General features: G+C 48.7%; 1 protein-coding gene across 1 annotated transcript in view; it reads right to left on the bottom strand.

Moving 5' to 3' along the window:
• Nucleotides 1-16,209, bottom strand: part of CSRNP2 (cysteine and serine rich nuclear protein 2) — a 39,159-nt gene that overhangs the window by 7,120 nt on the left and 15,830 nt on the right. The window contains exons 2-4 of the mRNA XM_028721490.2: nucleotides 9,217-9,465; nucleotides 7,154-7,413; nucleotides 679-975 (exon numbers count right to left, since the gene is read on the bottom strand). Coding sequence (XP_028577323.2) covers nucleotides 679-975; nucleotides 7,154-7,413; nucleotides 9,217-9,367 — 708 coding nt within the window. The 5' untranslated portion in view covers nucleotides 9,368-9,465. The remainder of the gene's footprint in view (nucleotides 1-678; nucleotides 976-7,153; nucleotides 7,414-9,216; nucleotides 9,466-16,209) is intronic.

Here is a 16,209-nt window from a genome sequence, read left to right as displayed (position 1 = left end):
AGCCAAGATTTCCGGTGGATCCTGAATAGTTTTCCCTGATGCTCCCCACAGGAATAGGAGGAGCAGAATAATGGAAAACAAAACAACGAAACATGAACCTGTGCTTAGAATTGCACAAATGCTGCAAATTTATGGAGAAAGTGTTTTTCTTAATCTGTTCATTTCAGAAGGCAGCCAGTAGAGGGGAGCAGAGGGACGGCAGACCTCACATGCAGAGTAACTATAAGGATACCATGCAGACTGCAAGGACAGAGTTCTCGCTCAATAGCAACCAGGGCTGCTCATCCTAGGAACCCTTTCAGCTCACCTACAACAAAGATCCACCTCATCTTGCTGTCCCCCTCCCTTCTCTCCCCAAAACCCAAATAGAGTCTGAAACAATTACCTTCTATTTGGGGAAATTCCTCCTGAGATAATGGGGGACTGCCTCTCTCTTTGCCTCAGAGATGCAAAGGCCCAAGTGTCACCACCGGATCCCACAAGACCTTCCAGTGTGTTAATTTACAGACTTACTAGGGAGCACAACTGTTTCTCCTTGCAAGCTCAGGGCGAACGCAGCCACAAAGACACGCTTAAATGGACACGCTTCAACATCAAAGGGACAGACAGACAGACAGACAGACAGACAAAGACTACGTGATATAATTCAGGCCAAAGCCTAGCGGTTTCCCCACTGACCTGGCATTTAATTCCAGCCTGGCTACAGGCACATGCCTCGGGGTCACAGTACAGCCGGCAGTCACAGCCGCACTCCTCCCGCGAGAGGCGGATGGCGCGGAGCTCTTGCTTCTCCTCCGCATCGATGCGATGAACCCCCGAGGCTCGGAGGAGGGCGCGGCGCCTCTTGGTGGGCAGGGGCTGCAGGAAGAAGTAGTCGTCCACCTCCACGTTCTCTACATCTATGTCGTCGTCGGAGACGTCCTCCAGAGTCAGCCCATCCGCCTCCTCCGACTCCACGGTGCCGTTCTTGGTCAGCTTTGGGTGGGGGAGAAGAGAGAAGACACACACACACACCAGCAAAGTTAATCTTCAACACGCTCTAAGCCGCATCCCGCTTTGCAATCTGCGGAGAGACAAGCAATTTCCTTGGGTTGAAATTTGAAAATTTATTCCACACATCTTTGCGTCAGAGCAAAATCTTGGTACGCAGCACAGAATGCAAGGGTCCCAAGAATTTTAGGCTTAGAAAAAATTAAAAATTGCCCAGGTCTCACTCAGAGTGAAGCTAGGAAACCTGGCCAGGTCTGGTGAGGGCTTGGCAGGCATTCTGGCAGTTAAGTGATGGGCCAGCCGTCGCCTGCACAGTCCTTTATCCCTCTTCCACAGCAATTGTTCATTAGTCCCTAAGACACACCTGTCTTCCATTTCCATACCCTTCTTTTTAGTCTCTCCCAGCGCCCCCCCCCCCCCCGCAACTGCTACTCAATAATTTAAGAGAGGCCCTGCTAGATCACACCAAAAAGACCCATTTGGCCCAGCACCCTCTTCTCAATGGCCAGCCAAATGCCTTTGGAAGCTCACCACTGAGATACGAGTGCAACAGGGCACTCTACCCTTGTGGTTCTTTGCAAGTCACATTCAGTGGAGGGGAAACTTAGCCACTCAGGCTAGTAGCCAAAGAAAGCCCCACTCCTTAAAGTAAATACATTCCAAATGCTTTGAAAACCTGCACATTCAAGGCGCAATTTGATATGCAAGATGAATGCTTAGATTGAGCAATTTAGGGTTTCTTGGAAAGTAGATGGGGGCAGAGACTTTGGAAGATATTTCTCTGCGAGTTATTCCTCTTCTCTATCTGGGTCAAAAAGACCAGCTCAGATTAATATAGGAATAATAATTAAGGGAGAAGACACTATCATCTCTCCTGGGCATTCTTGCATTGCATAGGAGAAAACCAGGGCTTGCCACAAAGTGAACCCCTTGACAGAGAGCCACATCCAATTCCAGTTCCCTGTCACAGCTCAGTGGCACAGCACACATTTGGCACATAGAAGGTCCAAGGTTCTATCTCCAGGGATGGGAAAGATTTCTGCCTGAAACCCCAGAGAGCTCCTTTTCTCAGGGGAGACAATACCGGTCCACTAAGCTGGTTTAGAAGGCAGTTTCCTATGCCACTGTCACGTGTCCTTGTAATAGCTGGTGATCTGTTTTAATTTTTGTGTAGTTTTTATTGTAGTACAGTAATTGGTGTAAGCAGCTTTGATTTTTTAAAAATGAAATAGCAGCATACAAATATTTCAATACATTAAAAAAAATCTATCTATAATATAATAATAATAATAATAATAATAATAATAATAATAATAATAATAATAATTTATTTACACCACGCCCATCGGGCTGGGTTTCCCCAGCCACTCTGGGCGGCTTCCAACTGAATATTAAAAACAGTACAGCATCAAACATTAAAAACTTCCCTAAAGAGGGCTGCCTTCAGATGACTTTTAAAAGTAAAATAGTTGTTTATTGCTTTGACATCTGCTGGGAGGGCGTTCCACAGGGCGGGCGCCACTACCGAGAAGGCCCTCTGCCTGGTTCCCTGTAACCTTACTTCTCGCAATGAGGGAACCGCCAGAAGGCCCTTGGCACTGGATCTCAGTGTCCGGGCTGAACGATGGGGGTGGAGACGCTCCTTCAGGTATACTGGACCAAGGCCGTTTAGGGCTTTAAAGGTCAGCACCAACACTTTGAATTGTGCTCGGAAACGTACTGGGAGCCAATGCAGATCTCTCAGAACCGGTGTTATGTGGTCCTGGCGGCCACTCCCAGTCACCAGTCTAGCTGCCGCATTCTGGATTAATTGCAGTTTCCGGGTCACCTTCAAAGGTAGCCCCACGTAGAGCGCGTTGCAGTAGTCCAAGCGGGAGATAACTAGAGCATGCACCACTCTGGCAAGACAGTCTGCGGGCAGGTAGGGTCTTAGCCTGCGTACCAGGTGGAGCTGGTAGACAGCTGCCCTGGACACAGAGTTAACCTGCGCCTCCATGAACAGCTGTGAGTCCAAAATGACTCCCAGGCTGCGCACCTGGTCCTTCAGGGACACAGTTACCCCATTCAGACAAAACAGAACTAGAGCATATGAACTGGGATCGCTTAGTCAGCAGAGCATGAGACTCTTAACCTCAGGGCCATGGGTCCGAGCCCATATTGGCTGAAAGATTCCTGCCTTGCAGGGGGCTGAACTACATGACTCTCATAAAGGTAAAGGGACCCCTGACCGTTAAGTCCAGTCGCGAACGACTCTGGGGTTGCACGCTCATCTCGCTCTATAGGCTGAGGGAGCCGGTGTTTGTCTATAGACAGCTTCCGGGTCATGTGGCCAGCATGACCAAGCAGCTTCTGGAGAAACCAGAGCAGCGCACGGAAACACCGTTTACCTTCCTGCCAGAGCGGTACCTATTTATCTACTGGCACTTTGACGTGCTTTCAAACTGCTAAGTGGGCAGGAGCTGGGACCAAACAACGGGAGCTCGCCCCATCGCAGGGATTCCAACCACCGACCTTCTGATCAGCAGGTCCTAGGCTATGTTGTTTAGATCACAGCACTACCCGCGTCCCTTAGATGACTCTCATAGTACCTTCCAACTCTAAAATTCTATGTTTTATTGTGGCACCCTGGCGCATCCATGCACATCACCCTTTCAGCCTTGGGTTATTTATATAATGCTTTCAATGTACAATGTAGCTTACACAGTAATATAAACCAAGGCAGAAAGTCCCTGCCTGCAGGAGCTTACAACCTGATCTGTAGGTGGGAGACAGAAGGCACCCAAATCGCGAGTGAGCAGCAAGCAGGTGCTTGCATCTTTCAAGGGAATGAGGCAAGGTAGAGAACAGGAGAGTGCAGCATGTGTTGCATTCTACAGAATCCTGAGGGAGAATGTTTCTAGCCTTCATCTTTTGCAAGGTTAAGTTTTAAAAAGACAACTTAACCAAAATGATTGGGGGAAGGCAGCACAACTCGTTTTGCACTCCATTTTCTGTTCTCTGAGTTCAGTGCTGCTTCAAGTACCACATCTCTTTCTTCTGCTCCATTTACACCTAATAAGATGCCACTTTCTCCCAAATGCATCTGCAATCAGAACTTCCACCATATAATTCGTCTTTTCTGGCACAAGCATAATAAGGACGCCATGCCAACAAGACACAAAGGGGAAGGGGGAAAGAAAGAAGGCAACTGTATTACAATGGGACAGAGGCAAGAGGATTTTTGCCATTTTTATTTTATGAACTTTCTTGGGAAATGCAACCAAATCTCCAAGTATTAGAAGCAGCAGGGTTCCTAAGCATGTTCTTGTACTTGTGCATGGTTTTGAAGAGTGACCATTGAATTCCTACGCTAAAGAAGTCTACGCACCTCTTTCCGTGAGGACAATGAGCACACAGAAAGCCTAACTACTGCTAGTTCCAGAGCTGAGAACATCAGTTCAGTCAGGGAGCTCCACAGAGGACAGCTGCTCTCCCTCAACTTGTATGGAGCAGAGTGAATTGTGTTTTCTCCCCACCCCAAAATCCTAGACCTGTGCTCACAGCCAGAAGTATTGCCAATGGCAAAGAGACCTGCCTGCACAAAACAAAGCAAGTGGAAGCGATTTCATCAGACTGGCCACAGGATTACAGAGGGACTATTCCTCAGAGACATGATGCAACAAAGCCTCATCGCAGGAGTGACTGAGGTCGCAGTAACGTTACTTGGCTTCGCTGCTCACGTTCAATGGGAAGCAGCGAGAGCCAGTGTGGTGCAATGGCTGCAGCTTGGTTTTGGGAAGCCCACTTTCCCTGCTGAGGGCGCCGAAACATGGGTGACCTTAGGTCATTTTACAACACAAGATTGCTGCGATATTAAAACGCACCCATTAACTGTGATTCTTGAAAGAAGCAGGAGATGAAAGCAACAAGGCTGGCGACATGCACACTCTCTCCCCTCTCTCTACTTGCTATGTGGGAAGCAGTCAGAGCCTATCCTCAAGGCAGGGCATTTGAAGACAATGCAGAAACCGTAGGCTGGGGGTCCGCTGGGTCTGCACCGAGAAGGGAGCTGTTATCTTGCTTCTGAAATTTAGAGCTTTGAAGGCGTTGGTAGTTTCTTCTCTTTTTTCACACAGATGTGGTAGACACAGGGAGAAAGGAGGGCATGGGCATTTGTACAAGAATGCTTCAGGGGTGGGGTGGGGGTTGGGGAGGGGAGGGGGGAGTGACAGACCCAGGAATAGGCGGCAAGAAGGTGGCCACGTGAAACTAGTTCTCTGGCCGCTGGAAATCTCTGCGTTAACTTCCACCCCCACAACCCACACTTTCAGGTATAGCCCATACTTTTCTAAGCCTCTCTCAGCTGCCTGCCAAACACGTATGCAAAAGCCAAGGTCTTCCGAAAGCTGGATTCTGTGTGGAGTGTACAGATGCAAGTCCTGCTTGAGGAGAGTGCACTTCAAACAGTGTATTTCCCACAGAATTCAGGAACCACAGATTGGTATTTTTGTAGAATTACTTTCCATTTCATTTGTGTTTGCTTCCTATAATTACAGGCATGTATTTTGATCAACTGCCTTGGCATTACTCCTACTGATCTGTCCTAACCAAATGCTCCTTAGTTTCAGAACTGCAGGGACTGGAGTTCTGTATAGCATAGGCGAAGTTCTCATGGATGAGTGTGCAAGCCTGTTTCTGGAATGTGCCACTTGAGGCTGCAGGTGGGGGGAGATGCTTAAATGCAATTAAATAAGCAAATCCACACCCACGGAAAACTAACACATGAGGACAAAGGGTTCTAGGCTAGCCCCTGTCTCCCCGAGGTGTGTGTTTTCTACATGCAAATATTATTAATACTTTTAAAAAAGAATAATTAAAAATAATTTAGTGATCGGTATTCAGCAAAATACTAGCGCTTGCACAACACTCCTTTCCCCTGTACATCACCCCCAGATCTGCTCTGGAGGGTTGAGAGAACCCCTTGAAGAGACTTTGGGGGTGCACAGGGGCAGGAGAGGAGAAGAATATTCCAATGCACAAGGAGAAATCCTTGTGCTGCTGATGGAACATTCTCCTTGGCGCTACGCTGAATGCAAACTAATGAGCGTTAGTATGGATGAACATGTCATCATGAGAGCCCACCCCTGCACCCTGAAATAGCGCAACCCCAAAACAGGTTCACCTCCTCATGACTGGAATTATGCGCAGCGCAAGGAAAGAATCAGGGGAAGGACTATAAGAAAGGGTATTTGTCTCTTTCGCTCAGCTGGTTGTCATGGCAGCCAGAGACTGATTGGAAATTCTAGGTTTGTAGACAGAGGCATCCAGTCTGGTAAGGGAAACCCAGTTGCTAGGCAACCCCAGGGACACACAGGCCAGACAGCCAGGAGGCATGATATGGAGAAGGCTGGAACAAGGCGCTTGCTTCGGGGGGTAGGGCCAAGACCCAGAATCTTTCACCGCAGCTCCTCAGCCTCCTCATGAATCAGCTTGACAGAAAGCAGAAGGGGCTATGCAAAAGCTGGTGCCAGGTCACTAGGGGAGAATTGGCTGGAGTCACTCATAGACCCCTCCTGGCTGTGCTGCTCTGATGCCTCATTCGCAAGAAGCTGGGGAATCCCTCCACTTCTTTCACTGGCAAGCCACTTTCTGCTAAAAGGACCCTCTCTCCACACGCCCTTGTTGGGAAAGCTCTTGGCAAGCTGAGGCTCTTTTCCCCTAGGGGAAAAGCCTCATATGCTCCCATCTTTGCATTAGCAACTGCACCTAGCTGTGTCCCAACATCACGAGAAGGGCCCGTGTATATCTACGGGGGATGGACGGGCACGGAATTTAGTTTGGGGCACAGAGCTAGCATGGATAAGCAGAATCAAGCAAATAAAAAATAACCAGAGAAGCAGATTTTTTTATGTTTTTCTGACGCAGAACAGTAGCAGATCTGCAAATGCGCCAAGGGGCGTAAGAGGCCACTTGGTCTTTAACGCTTCTTATAGATGGGTCCTACATGTTAATATAGCTAATGTTACAGACTGCATGAACAGATATGGGCACACAAAGCGAATTTCCCACGGCTGCTGTGCTAATGGCCCCCATTATATGTGCCAAAATCTACATGGAGTTATAGCCACACAGCAAAACCTTCTGCAAGCCAGTGGGAGAGATGCTTATGGCTACAAAAAAGTACCTTCATTTTCTTGGCGTGGAGCTTCTCCTCCTTGAGGTGCTCTCTGAGAATCTCCCGGTGGTTCACTTCTTGCTCCTGGGCAAATTCACCAAGGGTGTACCTGCGGACGGAGTTGTGGCGCTGCGCCATGCCCAAGGAGCTGCCCCCTTGGCTGGGCACGCTGGTAAATCCCTGGCGCCTTGCAAAGTAGTACACCGTCACCTGGTCGAAGCGCACATTCTTCCTGCGCAACTGTTTCTGCCTTTTCAGGATGGAAGTTGCTGGGAGGAGAGAAAGAAGGGTACGGATACAGCAAGTGACGAGTATACCTTTGCTCCCTTGTCATCGGGTCCCACAAAGTCCCAACTTTCACATAATAGGCACTTTACCACAGCGGCTTTCAAAACATGATGGAATCCCTGGGCGCTATAGATCTGTGCTTGTTCCCAAACCTGGTGCTCTCCAGATGTTTCCTACAATCATCACCAGCCCCAGGGCTGATGGGAACTGTATTTCAGCAACATCTGGAGGGCACCAGATTGGGGAAGACTGTCATGCACACAGACCATGAAGGGCACTGGTCAGGCCCACTGGACTAGATCAAGTGTGCAATCTGCAACATACTCAGTCTGCCGTGGCTGTGCATTGCAGAGGAATGTCAGCTGTGGTGTAGAAGCTGTCATCCTGGGGTCATCTCGCCGAGAAATCCCTGATAAGCTTCCATGGAAGGAAGCCATGGGTCCCCCAAAGCCGCTGTATTGCAATAGCACAGTTTAGTTAAATAAACGAGCACGTTACAAGAAACAAGTGTGAGAGGGTGTTTTCCCATCTTAGCATTCTTTTATAAAAGCACCTTTCAGACAAGTAAACGAAGAGGAAGTCAGTGTAGAATTCCTTTACTCAGAAGTTCTCTCTCCTCCGGCCGCCCCCGGTTGCCAACCCCCAATTCTTGTCTCCTGAACCATCCCTTAAAACTCTGACTCCTCCCTTGAAGCCTCTAAAAATACGCCTCCCCACAAATACACCAGACAACAGCGACCCTGAAGTTAAGAAAAAGTACAGTGGTGCCTCACAAGACGAAATTAATCCGTTCCACGAGTCTCTTCGTCTTGCGGTTTTTTCGTCTTGCGAAGCACGGCTATTAGCGGCTTAGCGGCTATTAACGGCTTAGCAGCTATTAACGGCTTAGCGGCTTTAAGAAAAAGGAAACAAACTCGCAAATCGTTTCGTCGTGCGAAGCAAGCCCATAGGGAAATTCGTCTTGCGGAACGACTAAAAAAACGGAAAACCCTTTCGTCTAGCGAGTTTTTCGTCTTGCGAGGCATTTGTCTTGCGGGGCACCACTGTATTGAAACCTATCAGAGTAGCAGGACAGAATTTGACTCCCATCTGCGGTTAATTCTGAACAAAGCTCCTCTAACTACCACCCTGGTAGAGACAAACCCAGAGACTTAAGTTCTGGGGTACAAGACTGTGTGCTCACTGAACAGTTCTCCTTAACATTATGAAAAAAGAGTAAAGTGAGGGCAAAAGTCAATGACTATATTCTGGACTGCACAACTCCTACGCTGGAGTACCTTAAAACTCCTCACGTAATTCATTTGTGCAAGGCCCAGTACAGGAAAAGCAGGCAGCACCCTGGATACATACTCCCTCAGGATCATGTTGGGGACAAGAAACCTATTATGCATTCCAAAGTGTTATTAAAACCACCAGTCTCCCAAGACCCAACGACTACAAGACGGTCGGTTTCATTTGGTTATATAAACAAGCTGATGGGAGTTTAGGAACGGTGACTAGCCACAGGCCACACACAGCTGCCAAAGGCACAGGAAGGGTGCTGTTTTTGAAAAGGTTTCCAAAGGAGTAGTTGCTCAGAGCCTCAAACCCACCACCCTCCTGGTCCACCTTGGGATGCTCATTTTTCTCAGGGTAGACGTTTGATGCAACAACGAGGGCGCTGCTGATGAAGTAAGACTTCTACGGCTAAGTGCTAAATTAAAGGCAAGCAAATTATTCCGAAGATACCATCAAGCTGAAACAAAACCCCGGGCAGGGTGTGCCACACATTCTGAAGGACTTACGTATGAAGCCGGTGGAGTTGGGTGGATTGACGCTGTCACAGCTGTCTGCGCTGTCGCTGTTAGAGATCTCATCATCAGAGTTGGAGATGGGCGATCCCACGTCCACCTCATCAAACTTCCTCTTGAGGCTGGCACTTGCGATTGCATCCATTTGTCCCTGGCTCGCATGGAGAGCCACAGAACAGAAAGGGGACTAGTGTCAACTGAAGATCTCCAACTCCAGGCCAATCCGTGGGGTGTACCGGGTACCTGGTAACATAACAAAGAGGGGAGGGTTGGAATCAGCAACCACACAACTGAATCGCACACAGATTTCACGAAGCGCAGCACATGAACTCATACTAGTACCGTAAATTCCTCAAGCTCTGCTCCCCTCCTGTTTCCCATAACTTTCCCTGTGCTGAGCTAAACAGCTTCTATAAAGAGCCGCCTTACATCATACCAGCTCCCAAGTATGCGCTGCAGACACAGTCCACTTTCCATTCAGCTGTTTTTGCTGCTTCAAGCAGACCACCCACCCAAAGCCACCTACTACCTCCACTGGCTGCCCCCAGAGGCAGTTGGCATGCTGGGAAGGAAGGCATGAAGCAGCCACATAACTCTGCAGCCTCAGCTCTGGCAGCTTCTTCATCCGGCACCAGTTCCACCCACAAGCCGAGTGGCATGGGACAGGTCTTCAGCAGACCAACCTGCGGCTCACTCTGCCCCTTTAGGCTGCTGTACTGGCGGCTCCCTTCCCCTTTGCCACAATAAATTCTGGAGAGATTGGGTATGTGCCTGCCCAGGATGCTGACCCTTCCCTTCTGTGCCTGTTAGCTTGTTTTACATGCATCAATATGCACAGTCATACATTACTGCCTGGTGCCAACAGAAAACATAAATTACAATGCCCTTTACTGGTGCACAAAGCATACCCAACAACACATTCTTTTGCACAAAAGAATGTGAGATGGGGTAACTCAGAGTTAAGAGTGGTTAAGGCAAAGTTAAGTGGCTCAGGTCTTCCTCACAAGGAAAACAATGCTCTGCATACCTGCACTGCTTTTGTGAGCTCCGTAGGAGGGATGGGGAAGCTGTGGCCCCCCCAGACGTTGCTGGACTGCAATTCCCAACATCCCTGACCTTGGTCACGCAGGCTGCAGCTGCTGGAAATTGGGGAGTTGCAGAACATTTGGAGGGCCCCAGCTTCCCCACCTCTGCCTGACAGGGCACTCAATGGGACCAAAGTCTCTCCAGCTGATTACTCTTTTCACCCCAACACATCCTGCCACAAAACACACAACTTCCTTTTTGTAAGGTATTCAAGTGTTTTTCACCCATCCTGAGAAAGGTTAGCCGCTCCTGGCCTATGGGGCTCCCAAAAGAATTCTGCCAGCCCCACCTTTATAGCCTGCATACACCCGAGTTTCTACATCCGTCTACTATGCGCACGTTTCATACACATCATTTTGAGTGTTGAATTTTGAGTGTTCTGCTCCCCCTGCCACTATCCCCCCTTCCTTTTTTAAAGGGAAGAATTCTAGACACTCTGCATCCAACCTATTCTTAGGGGCACACAAAGCTGGACTACAAGCAGTCAGTATGGAACCCTTGCTATTTTGGTTATGGGTTTTAAAAAACAAACAAAAAAACCGCACACTCACAGAGAGACGGAATTCTATGGCGGACTGAAGCAACCGAGGGTTCTGAAGATACCATTTGCTTTCCTATTTCTGACCATGTTTACAAGTCAGACATGTGTGGTATGCATGCAGCTGGCTCCGAGTGGTTAAATCTGCTCTTGCCTTTTGTGCAGTTAGCAGACACCAAAGGAGCAAGAGTCATGTGTGCACTCACATTCCGAGAGAAGGCAGACAGGAATCTTGAGCAAACTAAGCCTTACAGCACGGCAGAAGCCAATTGGGGAATTGCAACCATTTTACCACACAATGCACGCAGGAATACATTTGTTTATGCCAATTATTCACAGAGGGAAGATACTTGGCTATTGCACAATATAAATATCTGCATGAATATCTTTTTAATGTCATCACTGAATAACTACAAAAATGCATGACCTTAGGTCAGATCCATTTTGGCGTCATCTGGGATCTGCCTCAAATCGGGGCCAGCGACAGATGTTCCAGAGTCCAGACGAAGGTGCATCAGGAGCCCAGCATTTGGCAGGGATGGGATAATCCTGCCCCAAGGCAGTCAGATCATAATCTCCAATAGCAAAAGACTAGGTTAAGCCTTTTGGAAGGAACACTGACTTGCACTACAGGGTGTAAGCGAACACAGCAGACCTGATGACCCAGTTCTGTGGGCCACGGCTCTCTCATTCAATGCAGCTCCTATGCCAATATCTTCTTATCCCTCCCCCACCCCACCCCCTGTTGCTACCCACAGTACTCTAGGAAGAGTCAGCCAATAGTCTTGCCTATCTCACAGCAGTGTGGAAGCCACAGACAATAACAACAACAAAAACACAATAGAAAATTCTGCCATCACGTGTTATTGACAGAAGGGCAGATGAATGTGAAACATGTGCCTGCATCCCTCCAGCAAAGAGACACAAGAGCACGCATGGGCTGGAAGACCAGAAGGTAAGAGGAGACCTGGCACATGCAAGAGCATGGCTGCTGTTCAGTAAATGCCAGCAGGGTGGTGGCAAAGGTGTTTAGTATGGGGAAATCATGACCCAGCAATTGTCCCAAGGACCATCCTTTGCCCTACCTATGTAACAAGGGAGGAAAATAAAAAGTTCAGTCTTCAGAAAGCCAAAAGGGGCTCCACGTTAACAAAGTAGTATGCAGCCTCAACACTTTCCACTCTTGTGGTGAACGCGTTCACCCTTGGGGAACATTTTGAGACAGAAGTGGTACCTCCTTCTTGACTTTCCAGGAAGCTGTGCCAGGTGTTGTGCCAGGGGTTGATCATTCTTACCTGAGAATGAAATGTGAATACCCAACAAACCCTAACAGAACCCCAACAAAAGCACTCCCTGTTTTTGGTCAGACTTGCAGCACAAAGCAGATGCAATCTCTGCTATTACCTTCCCCTCTGCCATACACAATTTGCTTGTGAGGTTGCCCTTGCACAATCAAGCACAACTCTATTTAAAGCACACAAAAACCCATGAGGTCTTGGATCCCACAAATTTAAAAGAAAACCCCTCAAACTATCTACTCATAGAAGACAAAGTGGTCACATACAGTTTGAGCTAAAATGTACCCACTGTCGTATGCAGGAAATGCAGATGGGTGCAATGGACTCTGTCAATACAGGGAATTGATATTCCTTGCTGATGCCAAGCTCTTTCCAATATTTAAGCCCAACCTTCTCCGATACTGAGCACATATCCAAAGAGGGGCAAGCTCTTGCTGGAATTTTAGGTGACTTTCCAATTTTCTCCCTGCCTTGTTGTTGTTGTTTTGTTTCATTGAACATCCCAAGGGCTTTCTGGGTATATGAACCACCAAACAGCACCTCAGATTCTATCCTATTTGTGAATTAGAAACAAACAAATAAGGCAGAAAAGGACAGAATACAGTCTCCCCAGTGGCAGAATCATGCACACACTCCAAGGTCTCCTTTTAGACAGATATTAGAAGCTTAACTCTTCCGCTCTTGCCCTTTGTGCTTTAAGCCCTGAATGGCTTACTAGAGAGGGGAGTGGAACAAACTCTCCTTATTACAGGGAGCTGCTAGACTTGTGCCCTCCCACATAGGTCTGTCCCCTCTTACCCATCACAAAAGCTGCTTACTTTGCAAGGGAAAAAAGGGGGGCAGGCCAGGGAGCCTCCAAATGCTACCAGAGCTCTTGCCCCTGCATTGAGGTATGGCATAAAACCATGCAGGCGCCAACATTACTGTTAGGGGGATGGGAGCAGGCTTTGTGCGCTACAAACATGCTCTGCAAGTCCTGATTTAGCATTAGGCTCTATTTAAAAAACATGAAGCACTGCCATTATTTTCCTCTGCATCCTGGATTTTGCCAGATAGCATAGCTTTATGCAGAAACGTGATTGGGGGGGGGGGGGCCTCTGTAGGCCATGCCTTTTTCCCAGTAGGAGGAAGCTAGCAGCAGCCAGAGGCAAAAGACAATGAGACCTATTAGACCAAGACTCAGGCAGCCTTTGAGCTAGGAGAGCATCTGGGTTACATTACAGAGAGGGGGAGGAAAGGGGATGCCAGGTGGCTCTCTTTTCCCCAAAGCATATCATCCTTTACACCAAGGCTGCTCTTGACAGGGTAACAGCCAATAGCTGGTACTGATGAGTGCCTCTCTTGGAGGTTAGCTTGTGGTTGTCAGTTGGCAGAGGGCCTGTTTGAAAGCCAGAAGAAAAATCAATTAATTAGGGGCAAACGGCTCTGCCTTCCTGTAGAAGCTCCTTTGCTAAAAATCTAAGCGGCAGAACCCAGGACAAAGTCTAATCTCCATCACCTTAGCTCAGGGATGGGGAAACTGTGCCCCACCCAACAGATACTGCTGGACTCCAACTCCCAACAGCCCCAGCTAGCATGGCCAATGGCCAGGGATGATGGGAACTGCAGTTCAGCAATGTCTGGGGGACCAAAGGCTCCACACCCCACCAAAGGCTCTACACTACCACCAAAACAAATCCCAATTTCTGTGGCAGGAGAGGGAGACAAGAGAAAGGAGAGATGTCACTGCACTTCATAGCTGAAGGACAAAGTAGAAGAAGTCTCAAATAAACTCAGTAACTGTAGTACCTTATTTATGTATTTGTTATTATCCCACCTTTTTCTTCAAGGCACTCAAGGCAGCATACATGGTCCCCCACATATAATCCCCCCAACAACCCTGTGAGGGAGGCAGTGACTGGCTCAAGTCATCCAGTGAGCTTCATCGTCGAGCAGGGATTTGAACCCGGGTCTCCCAGGTCCTAGTCCAGAACTCAAACCACTACACCACACTGGCTCTCCATGTGTTACTCCCCTGCCCATTGCCATCTCAAAACACACATGCACACACTGTATTTTACCTCTAATTTTTAGTCCCCCCCACTCAATGTTTCAGAACATCTTCCTTACATTCCCCCAAAACCAACGGAACCATTTAGTCCAGGCATGGCCAAACTTCAACTTCCAGATGTTTTGGGACTACAACTCCCATCATCCCTAGCTAACAGGACCAGTGCTCAGGGATGATGGGAACTGTAGTCCCAAAATATCTGGAGGGCCGAGTTTGGCCATGCCTGGTTTAGTCTGTGTCAATTGAAAGACTCAGGCTGGATGGCACGCATGCACAGAGCAAAAGAGACAAAATCTTAACAGAACACTCTCTACAGTAGCTTAGCACTCCAATACCCAAATGCCCAGTACTTTTACACCATTTAAAGGAGGGGGGGGGGACTTGTATAGAGAAAGAAGGGAGGGAAGAAGCTCAAATCATGCTGACAATTCTTTTTCCTATCTCCACTTTCATGCAACAAGACATTCATTATAAAACAATGACCTTTACTCCACTAGGAGACAGAAGATCTCCCTGAGCACAGGCCTGTCGTTTGCTGTTGCGCCCTGCATTTCTAAGAGAGAAATAACATTTTTTAAAACCGCCTTTTCTCCCCACGAAATGCAAAAGCTAGAGGCAGGGCCGAGGAGAAGCAAGAAAGAAAGACTCTGCCCTCTTTAAAAGACAGGCGCACGTGTTGATGGGAAGCACGGAGGGTGGGTGCTGGGCGGATTTTTAACCGTTCTCTGTAATAATAAAAGGCGCTAGTAAGCGTCGGAGAGGTTTCTCAACCTTCACAGTCGGAATCTGATGGGAAAGAAGGCCCAAAGACAAAGGGAATACAACAAAAGCCTTGCCAAAAGCTGAAACTGCATCCTCTGAAGTCACAGCTGAGAAAGTGCCACTCAACACCTCTCCCCGCAAACCCCGCTTTCCTAAAATAGAACACAGGAACCAGGAAGCCTCTATGTTAAAGTTTGTTGGAGGGAGGGGGAAGCAACCCCTGAATTCTCTCTTGCGGTTGCCCCTCCCCCAGAATAGGCCTCTGCTTCTGCTGGTTGATGCAAGCCCACCACCACCCACCCACCCAGCCCAGCCCAGCCCGCTTCTTCCTTGCACTTGTCTGTTCCCATCAATGTCCTAGCAACCGTTCCCATGGCAACAAAGCTGAACAAATGGGCTTGAAAGAAACATGCCAGCCAGCTGTGGCAGACGGCAGCGAGAAGATCCTGACTGCGCGGCTCAGCTTCTCCGGGAGCAAAAAAGAAGAGAGAGTTCTTCATGCTGCTAACAAAACGATAGCAGAGTCATCCTATTCACTTGTGCAGTGTGCCCCACACCCCACCTGGGGTGCATGCCTGGGGCCTCGCCCCCTGCACCTCAAAAACGTTTCCCAAAAGGCAGGATGAAGCATGGCTGCTTGGCTTCTGCCAAAGGACACAGACTGATCCAAACCAGCTGAGACACAGGGAGTAAAGAGTCAAGCACACAGTTCCACTTTGCAAGCCACCAACTCACTAGCTGCCACTGCGGTCCCCACCCTTGGGCAGGACACCCAACCCTAGTTTTATATGCGAAAGAACTGAGGCAGCGTCCAGTTTTGGGAGGAACTGGCTCTGCGTGCCAAGTGCCGCCGCAGCAGCCGAGCCAAATCCCAAGGTGTTTACTGGTTGCCTTGGGTGTTGGGTGCAAAGCTACAGGTGAGGGAAAAGGCTTCTGGACCCGCCTACTTTTCCTGAGCTAGGCCAGACGCCACGGAGCTGGTGTGTTTCTGCACATTTCTGCCTTGGCACATGCAACACAAGATGGTGGTTTTGGGGTGAGGTGGGGAGGAACAACACTGCAACTTCCAGTTGTCCCTTCCCCTGAAATAGGGTCTTGGTTCAGAAGCGGCGCAAGTGACTGCCATAAGAACTTTAATAATAACAATACAGTGGTAAAGGGAAAGGTAAAGGTACCCCTGCCCGTATGGGCCAGTCTTGACAGACTCTAGGGTTGTGCGCCCATCTCACTCAAGAGGCCGGGGGCCAGCGCTG

The sequence above is a fragment of the Podarcis muralis genome, chromosome 2, assembly GCF_964188315.1.
Source record: "Podarcis muralis chromosome 2, rPodMur119.hap1.1, whole genome shotgun sequence".
In the NCBI taxonomy this organism is placed as follows: domain Eukaryota; kingdom Metazoa; phylum Chordata; class Lepidosauria; order Squamata; family Lacertidae; genus Podarcis; species Podarcis muralis.
This window is presented reverse-complemented; position numbering and strand designations above follow the sequence as displayed.